Here is an 18,696-nt window from a genome sequence, read left to right on the forward strand (position 1 = left end):
ATGCCAGAGCTTTGCCCTCTCCAAATGGGAGTACTTCCCACAAGAAATGCAGCTGCCCCTGCAGTCTGTGATTCCCAAAATTCTATCCCAGCAAATACCAGATTCTGCCAACTCCACGTAGGATGTTGCCTGCTAGATCTCAACTGGTTGTGCAGTTTGAGGAGTCCCATTGTCTCCAGGCAGGACTTGGTCTTACAAATTCCAGCCCCACAACATGGCAGCCTCATTTAGTGCAAAGTGACTTGCTCTCCACACAGTACTATACTTATAAAAATTACTGTTTGAAGTCCCAGACAAACCTGACCAGCAAATGAATCTCATTATGTAATAAAGCAATCCTCAATCTGGCTACACAATAGAGTCACCTAGAATTATAGGTGAAAAGAAACAAATTTGTTGCTGGAGCTTCATCCCAAGAAACTCTACTTCTTACTGGTGTGAAGTGGGCCTGGGTATCAGTGTTTTACTGAAAGCGCCTAGATGATTCTGATGGCTTCATAACACTGGTCCAGTATGATATCTTGCCACTTCCACCAAGGATGTCATTCAGTAAGTCTAGGTTTATGATTTCTGTTTGAAGTCAGGCCTCTCCCAAAGCTGCAGTTGTAGTCTACACCAGACGCTTCATCACCGAAGTCCAGTACCCTGTCTATTCACTCAGTAAAGCTGCCAATTCCAGATGGAAAGTAAAAGATGGATGAAACCCTGAACTCTGTGTGCCTGGTTCTCCTCTGTTCCACCATATATCTTCTCCATAAGTGACATGGCTTTTTTCACACAGTGGATTCATAGCCCTTTCTTTCCTCCCTAACCTGTCAAGCTATAGACTCAGAGAGCGCTACCTGATCAGTGTAACGACAGTGACCATCAATTCTGGGTTCTCATTCCCTCCAGGTATTACTAATGAAAGAGGAATGGGGAGAGGGCAACAGCCCCCTAACTCCTGTTAAATTCAGGAGTACCTTGAACTTTTGATTTTGTAATAGCCATACTGCTTAATATTTTTTGCTGCCGTCTCCTCCACTGAACTGTAAGCACTGCAAAAACTGAAACCGTGCCTGGTACTTAGTAGGAATTCAGTGAAATGTTTGATTGATAAGTGAATGAACAAATGAATGAATAGATGGAGAAGAGCTCTTTCCATGGTAGGAGTGGAAAGATGCTGTCGTGGCTTCACTGTTAGGGGCCAATATGTAACATGGATAATTGGAACCACAAGCAGAGGACTGGAGGAGCAGAACTCATAATCTTAACCTGAAAATTCAACATTTGCTCTTTTTCTTTACTTAGGCACAGGCTTGCTTCATTTCAAGGCACCTGAACATTTGCCATCTCCTTGTACTCCATTTCTGCTTTTCTTCTTAGACCTCCCACATCGCAGCAGCCTGATTGTTCTAAAATGCTCTGTTCTGCCTGCTTTGCCTTCACCATTTTCCAGCTCAGTAGCAGCCTACTTGTTATGTCCCTCCTTACAATAACAGTGGGAGCTCTTTCCAGCTCTACAGCATAGTCTAAGAGAGATTAGGTAAATGTACAGTAAGTCCTTTCTTACTCATTTTCTGACTTCTGTAGTGTTTTGAAAGTACTGAACGCTAAGACTGCTTATCCACAAGCCCTTTTGAGTAATGATATGTTTATCTTAGAATTTCGACCTAAATGGTAATTGTCTTGCTGCGTGTGGGAGAATGAAGCCAAGATGTTTCAGTAATCGTGTAGTACCAGAGACTGTGCTGCCTGCACATGTGACTTGGGACAGGTGAATCCGGTGCCTCTGTTCTTAAGGACTGGTTGAAAGAGAAATAAGCAAGAAGCACAGGATGAAGGTCAGCTCACTTTGCACTCTAGCTCACTTGATACCTTTTGAAATACAGTACACTATTTCTCTTCAACATTAATTACTATTAAGGATATCCTCAGTGGCTCTAAAAGAGCTTATGCTCTAAAACATGAACAGCATTTGAATCTCTCTTAAGGCATTGCAGAGAATTGTGGAAAAGTTAAGCGGGGTCAGCAGTACTGAGTTCGTTTTCTGTTAGTTGTTTTGAAAATTGCGAAGATCTGAGTCCAACAACATCTATGGTTTGGCCAAAAAGTTCCTTCGGTTTATACGTAAAAATAAAAGAAAAATTTTTCATTTTCACCAGGAACTTTATTGAACAATATATTCACCATTTTGTTCCACTACCTTCTGCCATTTTTCAGGCAACTTTATAATTCCATCGTCCCAAAACTTTTCATCTTTTTGAGCAAAGAACTGGTCCAGGTGCCTTTTACAGTCTTCCAGGGAATTGAAAGTTTTTCCGTTAAGAGAACTTTGTAAAGACCGAAATAAATGTAGCAGTAGGCTGCTGCTGAGCTGGAAATTGGTGAAGGCAAATAAAAGAAACGCAGTCTTGCATTATCCTGATGGAAGATTATGCGTTTTCTGTTGACTAGTTCTGGATGCTTTTCGTTGAGTGCTGCTTTCAGTTGGTCTAGTTGGGAGCAGTACTTGTTGGAATTAATCGTTTCGTTTTCTGGAAGGAGCTCATAATAGAGGACTCCCTTCCAATCCCACCATATATACAACATCACCTTCTTTGGATGAAGACCGGCCTTTGGTGTGGTTGGTGGTGGTTGGTGTGGTTCATTTCGCTTGCCCCACAATCTCTTCCATTCCACGTTATTGTGCAGTATCCACTTTTCATCACCCATCACAATTTGTTTTAAAAACAGAACATTTTCATTACGTTTCAGCAGAGAATCGCATGCGGAAATATGGTCAAGAAGGTTTTTTTCACTTAACTTATGTAGAACCTAAACATCAAAGGGATTCACATAACCAAGCTGGTGCAGATGCTTTTCAGCGCTTGATTTGGATATTTTGAGTATGTCGGCTATCTCCGTCATGGTATAATGCTCAGTGTTCTCAATTAATGTCTCGATTTGATCGCTATCAACTTCAACCTGTCTACCCAACCGTGGAGAATTGTCCAGTGAGAAATCTCCAGCACGAAACTTCGCACACCACTTTTGACACATTCGATCAGTCACAGCATCTTCTCCATATGCTGCACAAATCTTTTTTTTTGCGTTTCAGTTGCGTTTTTAACCTTTCTTGAAATAATAAAGCATAATATGCCGAAAATGTTGCTTTTTTCTTCCATCTTCAATATTAAAATGGCTACACAAAAATTCACCAGTTTTGATAAGCTTTTTTTTTAAATGCACGCTTCTATGACAGCTGTCACAGTACAGTCTAACAAAATTGTTTCAAGTGACATTAAAAGCAACTAAGTTCTACTAGAGCCATCTTATGGAAAAAGACCGAATGAACTTTTTGGCCAACCCAGTATTTCACCTACTTACTGATATCTTTATCCTTGGGCTTAAGATAGTATTTTTCAAAATATTGTCCACAGACCTGCATTAGAATCATCTAATGGTGTTTGTTGAAAAATAAAAACAAAAACAAAAAACACATTCCTGAGCCGCAGCTCAATAAACAGAATCTCTGAGTGACGCCTTGAAGTTATCCTGACCAAACAACTCAGCTGATTCTTTTGAACCTATAAAGTCTAGACTGCTCGCTTGAGACTTCACCAATATTAAGCTTCAAATACTTCCAAGAGGCAGTAGCACTGTGAGCAGGTACTAGTCATTTTTCTTGAAGGATCTGAGATCAGGTTATGATAAAGTAAATGAGAAAAACGTGAGGACACAAACATCCAAGGGAGAGGAATAGGACACCACCTATAGACAGAGAATGGCCAGAGAGCTAAAGAAAACTTTCTTTACTTTACCTCTGCTTCTTACCCTTTTGCCCTTGGGTATTTGTCCTTTACCATAGTTTAGTTGAGACCAATAGGCATATATTGAGCCCCTGCCATGTGCCAGGCACTAGGGACTATACTACCCAAAGCAATCTACAGATTCTATGCAATCCCTATCAAACTACCAATGGCATTTTTCACAGAACTAGAACAAAAAATTGCACAATTTGTATGGAAACACAAAAGACCCCGAATAGCCAAAGCAATCTTGAGGAAGAAAAATGGAGCTGGAGGAATCAGGCTCCCTGACTTCAGACTATACTACAGAGCTACAGTAATCAAGACAGTATGGTACTGGCACAAAAACAGAAATATAGATCAATGGAGCAGGATAGAAAGCCTAGAGATAAACCCACGCACATATGGTCACCTTATCTTTGATAAAGGAGGCAAGGGTATACAATGGAGGAAAGACAGCCTCTTCAATAAGTGGTGCTGGGAAAACTGGACAGCTACATATAAAAGAATGAAATTAGAACACTTCCTAACACCATACACAAAAATAAACTCAAAATGGATTAAAGACCTAAATGTAAGGCCAGACACTATCAAACTCTTAGAGGAAAACATAGGCAGAACACTCTGTGACATAAATCACAGCAAGATCCTTTTTGACCCACCTCCTAGAGAAATGGAAATTAAAACAAAAATAAACAAATGGGACCTAATGACACTTAAAAGCTTTTGCACAGCGAAACAAACCATGAACAAGACGAAAAGGCAACCCTCAGAATGGGAGAAAATATTTGCAAATGGAGCAACTGACAAAGGATTAATCTCCAAAATATATAAGCAGCTCTTGAAGCTCAATCTCAAAAAAACAAACAACCCAGTCCAAAAGTGGGCAGAAGACCTAAATAGACATTTCTCCAAAGAAGTTATACAGATTGCCAAAAAACACATGAAAGAATGCTCAACATCACTAATCATTAGAGGAATGCAAATCAAAACTACAATGAGGTATCACTTCACACCGGTCAGAATGGCCATCATCAAAAAATCTACAAACAGGGCTTCCCTGGTGGCGCAGTGGTTGAGAGTCCGCCTGCTGATGCAGGGGACACGGGTTCGTGCCCCAGTCCGGGAAGATCCCACATGCTGCGGAGCGGCTAGGCCCGTGAGCCATGGCCGCTGAGCCTGCGTGTCCGGAGCCTGTGCTCTGCACCGGGAGAGGCCACAAGAGTGAGAGGCCCGCGTACCGCAAAAAAAAAAAAAAAAATTCTACAAACAATAAATGCTGGAGAGGGTGTGTAGAAAAGGGAACCCTCTTGCACTGTTGGTGGGAATGTAAACTGATACAGCCACTATGGAGAACAGTATGGAGGTTCCTTAAAAAACTAAAAATAGAACTACCATATGATCCAGCAATCCCACTACTGGGCATATACCCTGAGAAAACCATAATTCAAAAGAGTCATGTACCACAATGTTCATTGCAGCTCTGTTTACAATAGCCAGGACATGGAAGCAACCTAAGTGTCCATTGACAGATGACTGGATAAAGAAGATGTGGCACGTTTATACAATGCAATATTACTCAGCTATAAAAAGAAATGAAATTGAGTTATTTGTAGTGAGGTGGCTGGACCTAGAGTCTGTCATACAGAGTGAAGTAAGTCAGAAAGAGAAAAGCAGATACGGCATGCTAACACATTTATATGGAATCTAAAAAAAGAAAAAATGATTCTGATGAACCTAGGGGCAGGACAGGAATAAAGATGCAGATGTAGAGAATGGAGTTGAGGACACAGGGAGGGGGAAGGGTAAGCTGGGACAAAGTGAGAGTGGCATGGAGAAATATACACTACCAAATGTAAAATAGATAGCTAGTGGGAAGCAGCCACATAGCACAGGGAGATCAGCTCGGTGCTTTGTGACCACCTAGAAGGGTGGGATAGGGAGGGTGGGAGGGAGACGCAAGAGGGAGGGGATATGGGGATATACGTATGCGTATAGCTGATTCACTTTGTTATACAGCAGAAACTAACACAACATTGTAAAGCAATTATACTCCAATAAAGATGTTTTAAAAAAAAAGAAAAAAAGTAACAACACTCACTGTCCTAGAGGAGTTTACATTTTGCTAGAGGAAGCAGGCTTTTTAATGGGCAATTTAAATAAATGTGGTAAGCCAAAGGTAGAGGTTTGCACAAAAAATCTGGGGGCCTGAAAAGAGGACCCCCTAATGGAAACTTAGCTCCTAAACAAGGAATTGCCTGAGTAAGGAAGTAAGTAGAAATTAGGCAGGTCGGAGTGGGGGGTTGCTTGTGAGGAGAAACTAAAGCAGGGGACCAGGAGTTGGTGGGAAATGGAGCATGTTTCCAACAGACAGTGCACAACCAAAAAAGACTCTGAATCCTAAAGTGATCCCATCTGTCAGGGGATTGATTACAGTCCAGGACTGCTTCATCGTAAAGTACAAGGAGTAGAGAAAGATAATCAATGATCCTGGATAGGTAGACATGGGCAAGTCAGAGAGAAATGTGTATGTCTTGATAAATTTTCAAAGCCCTACTTTGCTAGGCATCTAGAAGACTTCTTGGAGCAGTCCTTCAAATTTATTCCAAATTTATGGTCTCAAACTGTTCATTGAAGTTGCTCTGAAAACATGTTAGAACCAGTTCATGGGCCTTCTCTGGGATATTGTGCATGTAATTGCAATAACTAATATGATGAAAATACTGTAAAAATTGTTCATAAATATAGATTTGAGAATGTTTTGACTCTCACTAGAAGGATGTATGAAAAATAAGAATATTAATGTTTTCTGGAGAGGGAGACTGAGAACAGAGGTAGGAGGAATTTACCTGTGTAGTCTCACGGTATACCCTTTTATATTGTTTGAATTGTTTACCAAGTATATTTATTGCCTATTCAAACAAGTTTACAAGAGAATTAAAGAGAGACATTTATCCCATAGCATAAATACGTTTGAAAAGAGGGGTTTAATTTATATTAAAAACTAAATTAATGATTCATTGATAGAACAGTGACAGCAGTAATAACATCATCATTATCATTTGTCTATCACAGCTTGAGAAAAAAACGGGATTGGAGATGTATCAATTTTGTGTATCCTTTATAAATTTGTCCCTTTTTTTTTTGCAGTTTGCAGCTCATCTTGTGAAGATGAAATATCCAAGAATCTGTATTCTAGATGGTGGCATTAATAAGCTCAAGCCAACAGGCCTCCTCACTGTCCCATCTCCTCAAATATGAAGAACAAGAGTATGGCTGTCAAAAGGACAGAGTGGCATCACCCCCAGCAGCACAGCTCTTCACAGCCTTGCCACTCTAAGGCAGAACTAGACTTCCAGATGGTTACATTTCCATTTCAAGTTTTGTCATGAGACATTTTTTTTTTTTAATCTCATGACCGAAATGTTCAGCTATCCAGGCAACGAACTTGACTGTACATGTATTGCTGAAAGAATTTTCTTAACAATGAAATCCGATCATGTATTTTTACCACACCAACGCAAAGCCAGAAGAATTCAACCGACGAGGCACATTTAGCTTTATCAAGAAGTCTCAGTTACACTGAAAAGGCTGTCTTCCATTGCATTGAACAGACAGTCCTAACAAAGGTATTCTTTAGAAATATAGACTGAATGTGAGCTGAAATCATCCTTCTTTGATAATGAAAACTGAAAAGCTATTCACAATACATTCCTTATAAGTAAATGCTATATTTGGTAACTCATTTTGGGCCCAGATATATGTGTGTGTGTGTGTGTGTGTTTAGAGGGAGCAGAATTTAACCCTTTGGAGAAAGTAATAACAGTTTACTTCAAGAAAAATGAAAGTCAGAAACCATTCATATTATATAGAATATTTTTCAGCTCCTGTAGCTGAGACACCCAAAATAAGAGTGACTTAGACAAGCTAGAACTTTATTTGTCTCTCACATAAAAGTCTGCATAGTCAATCTAGGGCTAGTCTATTGGTTTCATTAGCATTAAGTACTCAGGTGTCTGTTCTCATTCTTTACCACCCTCAACACTTAGTTTCTATCTCAAAGATCAAGATGGCCGTTAGCTCCCACCATCATATCTACAATTTAGAAGGAAAGGAATGAAGGAGGAGGGAGGGAAAAAAAAGAGAGAGAAGGAAAAAGTAGGGAGGGAGGAAAAAAAGAAGAGAAGGAGAGAAGGGAGGGCACGCTCCTTCTCTTTAAGGGCACAAACCAGAAGGTGCATATATCACTTCTGCGTACTTACCACTCACCAGAACTTACACATGTGGCCACAACTAGCTGTCAAGAAAATCTGGAATACAGTTTTGGCTGGGCAGCCATTTACCCAGTTAAAAAATTTTATTACTGTGTGAGAAGAGGAGAAAACATTGAGGGACAACTGGCAGCCTCTGTCACATTATTCAAAAAATTAAGCATTTCACTGAAGCTAAGATATATCACAATTTTATGTACCATGAAGAAAGAAAAAAAAGCAGCCAAATAAACTGTGACACACCAGCAATTATAAGATTCATTTCCATTTCAGAAATGTGAAAAAATATGCATCTTAGCATTATTAAAATACAGTACATCTTTTTTACTATTTTCAATTTTGTTTTAACTAAAACATGTTCTTTCATCTTTAACTTATATTCTTCTTCAATGTTAGGACTACCTAGGTAGAACATTTCAATGACAGCCTCAATGAAACTTTCTTAACTATGGTTTTATTGTTGCTGTTTGTTTTGGGTGTTTTGGGCATCTATTTTTTTATTCAGATATAATGATATACCTTAAAATTCACCCTTTTAAAATGTACAATTCATGTTTTTTAGTAGATTCACAACACTGTGCAATCATCACTACTATCTAATTTCAGAACATTTTCAAAACCCAAAAAAGAAATCCTGTACCTATTAGCAGTCATTCCCCATTGACCCCTCCCAAGGTCTTTAATTTAATTTTTGTATATGGAGTGAGGTAAGTATCCAACTTCATTCTTGCACGTGGCTATCAAGTTATCCCAGCAGCCGTGTTATTTTGTTTGTTTTGCTCAATTAAGTTACATTCAGTCATTCACCAAATACATTTTGAATACCTACTACTTACAAGACTCTGACACAATCAGTGGTTACATAATTCTGTGATCTTTACATAATATACAAAGTAAAAATATGAGAATTAATGAGAAAAGAAAATTTTACCATGATTTCTCTAACATCATTTTTGGGCCATTATCTACCCTGGTTAGGAAAATAAGTCCTCCTGCCCTTTCCTTCAATCTTTGATGACTTATTGGACTTCATAATCATAGCGCAGCAATGATGATCTTTTGGAAGGAATGGTTCTGAGTCTTAACTTTGCCTTCCTGAGAAAGCAGAGAAAGATGGAGCAGCAGAGATTTGAACTGAATGGGGTGGTAGGTAATGAGAGAGGGTGAAGACCTGCGTGTTGTGAGGAGAGCTGTGGGAGCAGATAATAGTAGCCAACCTCCATCACAATTTTGCAATTGGTCTTTCTTAAAACTTGATACGTTTAGGCTTATTTTGAAAAAAATGGAAGCTTTTTTACACATTGAAATTACGAATAATATGTAATATTCTCAACAGTAAAATAAGAAAGAGCATACAATCACTGCCATGTCTACATGAAGGGCATGTTATTCGATGGCAGATGACTTCAACAAAGTTGACCTCAACACCTATTTGTTGAATTAAACCTTTGTAGAGGTCCTTTTTAATATATTATTGACTCCTACACTGTCACTGTCAACACTGTTTGTTTCTGGCATCAGCAGTCTCTTCCCTCTGCCTGGAATGCCCTTGCTACCACCACCAGCCCCATAGACACACACACACACATTTATAAATGCTTCATAATCCAGCACCAGTAGCATATTCTCCAGTCTTCTCTGACTTCCCCGTACTGCATTAAGAGCCTCAAGTCTATCAAACAGCCTCAAGTCTATCAAAGCATTCATTTTGCAATTATCTGTTCACATTTGGAACCCCTATTTTTAAAATATGAGCTCCCTTTAAAGTCACAGTCCATAATTTATACCTCTTGTTATCTTCAGCAACCCAGTACACTGGAGATGCTTGATAAACGTAAAACTGAATTGAATCTCTAGCTTAGATATTTTATATGAATAGAAAAAACCCAGGTAATTTTTCAAGTGCCAAACTTATCTGGTACCTGATGATACATAAATAAATGGAAATCTCAATTCACGCAGTGAAGAAAGGATCTCGAATATTCTACCCAACTCTAAAATTCTATAATCCTAAAAATTGGAGCAAATAACTTCCAACAACAGAATAAGCTAAGCTAGTTGCATCCCTTTCCCAAAACATAGAAATGCTAAATTTAAAAAGAATAGTAAAATAGGTCTAATAGACATTCTTTGATATCCTTTCTCATCCCTTTCAGAGGACTCATTTTTAGTTTGCATTGTTTGCAGCATTTCAGTAATACCATTCTGTTCTAATGCTCATGGTGACCAATAAGCAATGCATGAATGGGTACCAAGGTACAGTATTGCCAACATTCCTTGATATATATTAATCCTCTGTGTGGTGGAGATGTAAACACTGTCCTGTTGGCTTAAGACTAATCTTGGAGCTATAGCAAGAGTACTTAAAGCATTAGATCAGATTCTAAATATTGCTTCCTGCCATACTAAAAGATTCAACTTTTGAAACTAATACTGTCTTTACATGTATCTGTGACTTTTTATAAATTTATTTTTTACTATAAATTTATTTTATTTATTTATTTTTGGCTGCATTGGGTCTTCATTGCTGCGCGTGGCTTTATCTAGTTGCAGCGAGTGGAGGCTGCTCTTGGTTGTGGTGCACGGGCTTCTCATTGAAGTGGTTTTTCTTGTTGCAGAGCACAGGCTCTAGGCGCGCGGGCTTCAGTAGCTGTGTCACGCGAGCTCAGTAATTGTGGCTCACGGGCTCTAGAGCGCAGGCTCAGTAGTTGTGGCGCACGGGCTTAGTTGCTCCGCGGTATGTGGGATCTTCCTGGACCAGGGCTCGAACCCGCGACCCCTGCATTGGCAGGTGGATTGTTAGCCACTGCGCCACCAGGGAAACCCTGTATCTGTGACTTTTTGAAAAACATTACATGGCCTACCATTCTTTTTAAAAACTGTTACAGGGCTTCCTTGGTGGCGCAGTGGTTGAGAGTCCGCCTGCTGATGCAGGGGACATGGGTTCGTGCCCCGGTCCGGGAAGATCCCACATGCCGCAGAGCAGCTGGGCCCGTGTGCCATGGCCGCTGAGCCTGCGCTTCCGGAGCCTGTGCTCCGCAACGGGAGAGGCCACAACAGTGAGAGGCCTGTGTACAGAAAAAAAAAAAAAAAACATGTTACAGTGTGGTCACTAGTCAAAGTATTAAAAATTAAGACAATCCATGCATTAATTTTCTCATTAACGCTGGAAACTTTTTGTTTACCATCATTAATTTCTTCTCAACTATATTAGCATACTTTTCAGTCTTTTAGGGTAGAATAATTTACTGTTTTGAGGCCTATAGTGTGCTAGAACTAGCTCCTCTTGGCTTGGAATAGCTGAACATGCCCATTTCTTCCCAATTCCACGTTCAGTGATCTCACCTTGGCAGCTTAAACTTGGCCACAGCAGGAGTATTTAGAAGTAGACAAACATCATAAATCACAGTTTTCTTTTTATTTTTTTGAAAGCCAGTCAATAATATTTACCAGAAAACTACTGATTTTAACCGTCCTATGGTCATTATATTATCTATAGATTATAAATCATGAAGGTAAAAGGAATTTAAAGATCATCCAATACAAGCATCATTGTCCAAACAATAAGAACAGTGAAATGAGTTTGTAAAACTCACATAGCTAGTAAAAGACATATCCAAAATTACAATTCTGCTTTCCTGATTCTTAACACATTTCTCTGTCCACAACATACAGATAGAGAAGGGAAAGAACACCAATTTCAACCCATTACACATCTATTACAGGTCAAATTTAGGTCAGGCCTGTGTTATATTAAGGCATAGGATACAAAAATGAAGCACAAAATAATGTTGATTAAACTCACTGTTGACTCTATGACATTCGTAGATGTGCCACTTAGTATCAGCTCCTAGCAGATGCCACTCTCACTGCCCCTTCCATATCCACCCACTCAAAAGTAAAGATTTTCAAAAAAAAAAAAAATGCAGTTAAGTATCTGCATTCCCCCAATCTGAGGGGAGAACCACTGTTCTCAGGAACTCTTGCTATGTATTAAGTTACCTCTTCAACTTCAAGACAGCATTATCCAGAAAACACATCTCTGGTAGAGAACCACATTGTTTCTGTCTACAGTCAAGTCCTTGGTATATCGGGTCAAAGTTGGCCTTTAACCTTTGTCTTCTATGTCTTTGCCAGGCACCAGGCTCGAAGAATTGGAAAAAAGTCCTTGTATCAGCCTCCCAGTCAAGTGTGGAAAGCCGAAGAGGGGGACTAACAAGGAGACGAGGTGGTTAGCTAGTTTCTAGGTCTATTAATCATACAAGAGAAGAAATAGAGGTCAGTTAGGTCACTTGCTAACCTAAAACAAAATTACTTTTATGCATAAGATAAACAATCCTGATAATTTATTACTTGTTAGATATCATATCTTTTCTAAAATTATCTTTAAGATCATTAATAATCCCATGTACCTTGCATTCGTCACCATGGACTCCATATAGGGTCATTAAGGACCTGAAAGGCATGTGAGGAATATGACCACTGGATTGAGGCCAAATGACACGGGTGGGGGGGGGGTGGAATTTGCACACTAACGCACAACCAAGAAAGAGAATCTTTATTTTAATGGGTAATGAGGATTAAAAACAATCTCTGCACTCACAAATCATCGTTAATTATGTATATAAGATTACAGGATAAAGCATCTAATGCAGTGCTCAGTGTGACCATTTTAACTCCTTATTCAGAGCCTGATTCCTGTTTACAGAGGAGGTTCTTGTCCCAGAAGTGTTATCCACCCCTGTCCATCTGCCCTAGCGTGACTGCTCTGCAGAGGACTTCCTGAGATTTGCCTTGGCATGAAGGCCCACACTGAGCAACTAGTGGAAACAGGAAGAATCCATTTCCACTGATCTACCCATTTACCTCGGTGTAGAATAAAAGAGTTATAAAATATTGATTCAGAGCTAGGAGTTTAGTTTGAGTTACGTACTTTCTTGAATTAATCTGATAGAGGCTGATCAGTGTTAAAAAGTTTTTCAACCCTACTTTGGGGCTACTACAACAATGACCGTATAGTCCCCCTAAATTGTGGTTTATCTATGTTTAGTTTGTAACAAGAATCTTTTTCATATCAACATGCCTTATTGTTGATGTCAGGTAGTCTTTTTTTATGCCAACATTTGATGCCTAAAAAGAGGCATGAAATGAGTGTTTTCCTGGTAACAAGGTAATTTTTAAAAATAGCCCTCCCACTTTTTATATTAAATGAACTAATATGAATCCTAATGGGATTAAGTCTAACAGCATCCCAGGTAATAGAGAAGGACTGGTTCAGAAGACCTAGTTCAGAAATAAATATACCTATAGATATTTATCTGGTTAACTAATGTTTTACAAAACTTACTGGGCATGAAATGTGCTGACTAGGCATTTAAGCACATATTCCAAAATATGTTTACTTGTAAATCACATATTTTTTTAAAGTGTTTATGTGTAAATGAATGAAATAATTTACAGGAGATGATTTTAATAAATAATTTACATCTTAACCCACTCATTTCAGCATAAATGCTGGAAATGTCATTTTAACATGAGTCTTATGCAGCAATATAACAACTATTTTAAAATTTCAGTGGTGACTTATATAACTTACATAAAGCAAGATTTTACATACTTGTACAGAAACTATCCCGTAAGATGACAATAGCTCAAGCAGAAGCTGACTATATTAAGTGCCTTATAAATAATTAATTGTATGACACTCAAGTGAATTTAAAACTGCCCATTTTGATTAAGTGAAATAATATAAAAATTCATATTGAAGTTCATTATTGTCAGCTAAATTAATTCTATTAAATCAAAAAGAATAAATTAATGAGGAAATTAATTGTTGCAATTATTTAGCCCTCTTAATTACCTTGTCCTGCCTAGGACATTAACTGAGCCTTTTACAAAGGTGCTAGGCATTTATTGTAAAGCCTGATTGAAATTTTATTAGGATATTATTACTTACCAGCTAGAATAAAAAGATGATTTTTAGGATCTAAACAAAATGCTAAATGAAATTTTTATACAAATTAGTTGTATAAAAATTACCAAAGGGTCCCACTGGCAGCTCTAAAGCCTGTCATTCCCAACATAGACCCTTGACCTGATAAATCTTGGCTCCGGGTCATGTTTTTGTTGCCCCATGAGAGCACATGAGTGATTCAGTTATCTCAAAGGCAGGTAAAACCTTAACTCCTCCATGATGCCCTGCCCCTCACGCAGCATGTGTATTTTTGTTTAAACCAGATCTTGGAAGGCTGGAATGAGGAAGAACTGTGGGCTGGGCTTTCAGGTTGGCTGCCAATTGTTTAGTGCTCATGGTTGAGAGAAGGGTTGAACTTTCTCAAGGATCTTTCCTTTCACAACACTAAGTACCCTTAAGCCCACCAGAATCATGGTAAATCCCGCTTCCTGTAGCGCTATTTAGGAAGCTCAGCCTCCAACCTCCGTAGCCTCAGAGCAGGGCCTCCCAATCTCCCCTGTCAGGATTTAACCTCCAGACACCTTGAGAATAAGAAATATGTCTCAAGATCTCAACACTATCACATGAAGAGTAAATTGTCAAAAGACCACCCAGAGAAAAACTATGCATGTTTCAGAAAGAGCAGAAAGAAGAGAGTTTTCCTCTCCCTTAAGAAACCACAGATTAGAGGGAGCATATAAGAAGAGGAGACCAAAAGTAAGAAAGCCTGGAAACTTCTGGCCTCTCCAGTGACCCTCAGTGTGTCCCTGTGCGATTCACTTAGGCTCTCTAAGGCTCTAGTTCCTCATGTATGAAACACGGATAATAGCAGTGATCCAGCCTGTCTCCCAGGCTTATGCTGAAGCTCATGGAAAAGCATTTTGTAAAAGGAAAAGTCTTTTTAAAATGTCCTAATTGTTCTGTAAAACTATCAAGCCAAAATTTTTATCTACCATGTTGTTTTCAAATAAGAAATTTTGACACAAATAATAATTACTCTTACAATCCATATATGTGGTCCTATTATACAATATACACGAAAGGGAAGACTATGAACAGTGGTCAGATCGTACACTACACACTTGCTACTGTTTGATTAAAAGCAACCATTTCTTCTAAGTTAAGTTTTATCCAAGATCCTTTCAGATTTCTCTTTGTTTTCTATACTACCCTTCCCCTAACCCAGTTTTACCAACTTAAAATACCCTCTTTTAAGAATAATCTAAATTCTCTCTTGATAAAATCTGGCAGTTTCAGCTTTGCCAATAGCCATCTACACTTAGATGACAGAGATTAAGTTTATTTCAAATCCACTCTTCCCTTCAGTTTTATCTCCCTTCTCTCCTGGACTTCAAAGCAGCTTTGTGGTTTGCCTTGCAGAAAATCAATGGTTGGGAGATGAAAAGCAGCTCTTGTTTATCTCTGCTTGCTGAAGGTCATTCTACTCAGTAGCATTTGTGTGAGATCCACAGCCATTTTTCCTTACAGAGGAAAGAAGTAAATTGAATACATGCCCGAAAACCATTATAAGGAGAGAGTGGTACCCATTTTAAATGGGTAGGATCACATCAAAACAAGAATATATTAACATGAATAAGTAGAAGAATGGAGTACTGGTGTTAGGATTATAAATTTAGACTGTTATCAAATATGACCATGATTTTTAAAAAAAGCAAACTGGACTTAGTTATGGGGTATAAAACTATATAGTTTATCACATTCTCTAATAGGCACCTAAGAAGTTATTTGAATTTAGTGGGCTTTGAGGATTATGATTAAGAAAGGGCATAAGTGAATGAGTGTGGGTGGGCATCTACTTCTACATAGGTAAGTAAAAGCATTGTTTTCCTTGGTTTCCTTCTCTGTTAAACAGGATTGATCAGTGCCTGCTTTGCAAGCTTGGTGCGAGGAGTAAAGACAAAAATGATTGTAAGGCATACAGAACTTAGCACATAGAGCACATAAAAATAGACATAGCCATTTTTATACCTTTTATTGTTAACCTACCACAGGAAAGCTTTTTACCTCATCATTAGTTCACCCTTAAAAGCACAATTTCATGATGTCTCCATACTTGAAGTCTTTTTCCACTCATTATGTGGGAATTAACTAGCCAAAACAGAAGAGGTGTTAAGGCTTCCAGTGGGCACGATGAGGGCCAGAGAAGAAGAAGGAAATAGGGCCCGCCCTTTTGAAAGCTTACCCTAAAATGAGGGCCATTGGGAGGCCGTGAGTGTTAAACAGCCATGAGCTGGACACTGTCGAATTCTGTGCAATTCTTGCTGATCTTTGGGGAAATAGCGCCTGTTTGCTGGGGTTATTTGTCAGGCATCGTGAGAGCCGTCAGGCATTTGCCTGCTGGAAGAAAGACACAGCAGTAGCCAGCTGCTGCTGCTACCGGACAGAACCTCTGCAGAACCTCTACCCTGCAAGTGTGAGAAGCTGTGCAATTCTGCCTTGGTAAGCTTTCCCACTAGCTCTGACTTCCTAGCTTCAGAGACGCTATTCTGAGTCAGTTGAATGGAGTAGCAAGCTGAAATTCCCTTTTGGCCCTGGCCTATTGCCAACATATTCTCTTGCCTTTATCCTTAACATGCGTGCATTTCCTAAAAGCACAGCGAGTTAACTCTACTGCAGGTGGTGATGGCATGAGTTCCCGGGCACCTCAGCAGGGGAATTTTATCTTGATGTGCAGGTTAGCACATGATTCTGATGCCAGTGGGCAACATAAGTGCCGTGATAAATCTTCCCTCTGCTGCTTAATTATTGATATTCGTAATGAATTCGTATTTTGACTATCTGAGGATTCATGGGCTCAGGTAAGAGGAAAGTAATTTTAATTCACAACATTGTTGCTCCCTTTCTGTTTCTGTTCTAGAAGCAGTCTAATTGCTTAATCTAAAAAAAAAACAAAAACAAATACACACACAATTATCCCTTGGAACAAGTTTTCAAGTTTTCTATTGGGACTCAAGTTTAAAAACTACCTAAAATGTGTCTCTTATTACAAACACTCTTACTAAATAAAATTGGAGCTAAAAGTTAGCAGGTTAATTGTTTATTTTTATTGTTGCTCTATATCTTTTCTCAAGGAAAAGTACTGGCAGATCATCTAGGAATTTATTCCCTAAGAATACTTTGAAATGTCTAAATGCATTTGTAATGGGTGAAGGAGGAGCGACCGCTCATTTTGCGCTGACAGGGTGCTCTAATGCGGCGTGCGGAACAGCATGACGCAATACAGCAGAATGTGTGCATGAGAGTCATTAGATGGGAACCTGACTTTCCCCTTCCTGGCTGTGTGACCTGGGACATTTAACGTTGCTGAGCTTCTGTTTCTGTATCTGTGAAGCAGGTTTAATAACCATATGTGCTTCACAGGGCTATAGTAAAGATAAATATGATCATGTATGTAAAGCCCTTATCAAAGTGCCTAGCACACAGGAAAAGACTCAATACACGGGGCAGCTAATATTATTAATAAGACACCATGTGCCCATGCTGGTGTGTGCTTTTTCCAAATTCTCGTACTATTGAATGTAAGCAGTGGTGAAATTGGGCAAGCAAGATGCATTTCTTGGCTACTAGAAGTAGCTTCCTTTATTCATGGCGTCTACAGACCCAGGAGGGGCTAGAAATACAAAGAAAAGGAGCAGCTGCCAGCAATACCTTCAGAGGAGTTAGAAGACGGCCACGGGGAGGTGGGTCACTGTGGAGCCAGAACGCAGAAAGCAGCCTGGGTTTGCTGGGGGCGGCGGGGAGACCATGTTGCTGAAACCTAGTGAAGAGTAGGAGTTTTACTCTCTCAGGCAGACAAGGAGGGCAGTGCCAGCGGAGGAAAAAGAATGCCCAGCTCTAGGAGATGAGGGGAGCAGTGGGGAATGGAGGAGGAGGCACACTGCCTGCCCTGAATACTTACTGGGCCTGTGTAAGGACACAAACGGAGGCCCTTCTGCAGTGTGCGCAGCAGGAACGCCAGGGTTCTGGATTTCTGGATTGGGGGCAAAGTGGGAGGTGGGGTGAGGGCACAAGCTCAAGTTGTGCACATCCCTCGGGGAGGGGCATTTGGGGGGATGGGCCTGGACTAAAGCATGGAGCAGGACCCAGAGCGGAGGCCATTGATGAATTCTGAACAGCAGCACGATCTGATCGATTGTAAATGTTAGACATGTCAGCCTCTCTTATAGCAGAGAAGAGGATTGGTTGGAGGAAAGACCTGGGGCCAGGAGGTCCAGTGAGGCTTCTGTCCATGTGGGGACAGGGGGAGAGGAGGGGACGGGGATTTAGAGGGGACCAAGTGTCTGAAGAAGAGGAACAGTGGGCATGGAAATGGAAGAATAGAGACAAAAGAGAGAAAGGATATGGAGTCAACAGGACTTAGGAACTGTTTTAAATGTCTGTGGGTGTGGGTGAAGGACCAGAAAGGATGATAGAGCAATCCATGCTGGTTGCCTGGTTTTAGGCTTCTTCAAGAAGCAGTGCTGGGCTACCCTGGTGGCGCAGTGGTTGGGAGTCATGCCTGCCGATGCAGGGGACACGGGTCCGTGCCCCGGTCCGGGAAGATCCCACGTGCCGCGGAGCGGCTGGCCTCGTGAGCCATGGCCGCTGAGCCTGCGCGTCCGGAGCCTGCGCGTGCGGGAGAGACCACAACAGTGAGAGGCCCGCGTACCGCAAAAAAAAAAAAAAAAAGAATCAGTGCTCA

At 40.0% G+C, this 18,696-nt stretch overlaps 1 protein-coding gene across 5 annotated transcripts in view; it reads left to right on the forward strand.

Moving 5' to 3' along the window:
* The window catches only part of TBCK (TBC1 domain containing kinase), a 234,913-nt gene extending 222,276 nt beyond the window's left edge, over window positions 1-12,637 (forward strand). For 4 of the 5 annotated variants that reach the window (XM_022567080.2, XM_022567079.3, XM_089911595.1 and 1 more), the window contains one exon: window positions 6,921-7,515. In XM_022567080.2, coding sequence (XP_022422788.2) covers window positions 6,921-7,031 — 111 coding nt within the window. In that variant the 3' untranslated portion in view covers window positions 7,032-7,515. Of the gene's footprint in view, window positions 1-6,920; window positions 7,516-12,178 lie in introns of those variants that run through there. The other variant, XR_002643661.2, reaches the window with a different exon arrangement.
* Window positions 12,638-18,696: the final 6,059 nt, after the last annotated feature.

The sequence above is a fragment of the Delphinapterus leucas genome, chromosome 5 (assembly GCF_059928025.1).
Source record: "Delphinapterus leucas isolate spDelLeu-1000000601 "Yukka" chromosome 5, BTC_Dleu_Yukka2, whole genome shotgun sequence".
Classification (NCBI taxonomy): domain Eukaryota; kingdom Metazoa; phylum Chordata; class Mammalia; order Artiodactyla; family Monodontidae; genus Delphinapterus; species Delphinapterus leucas.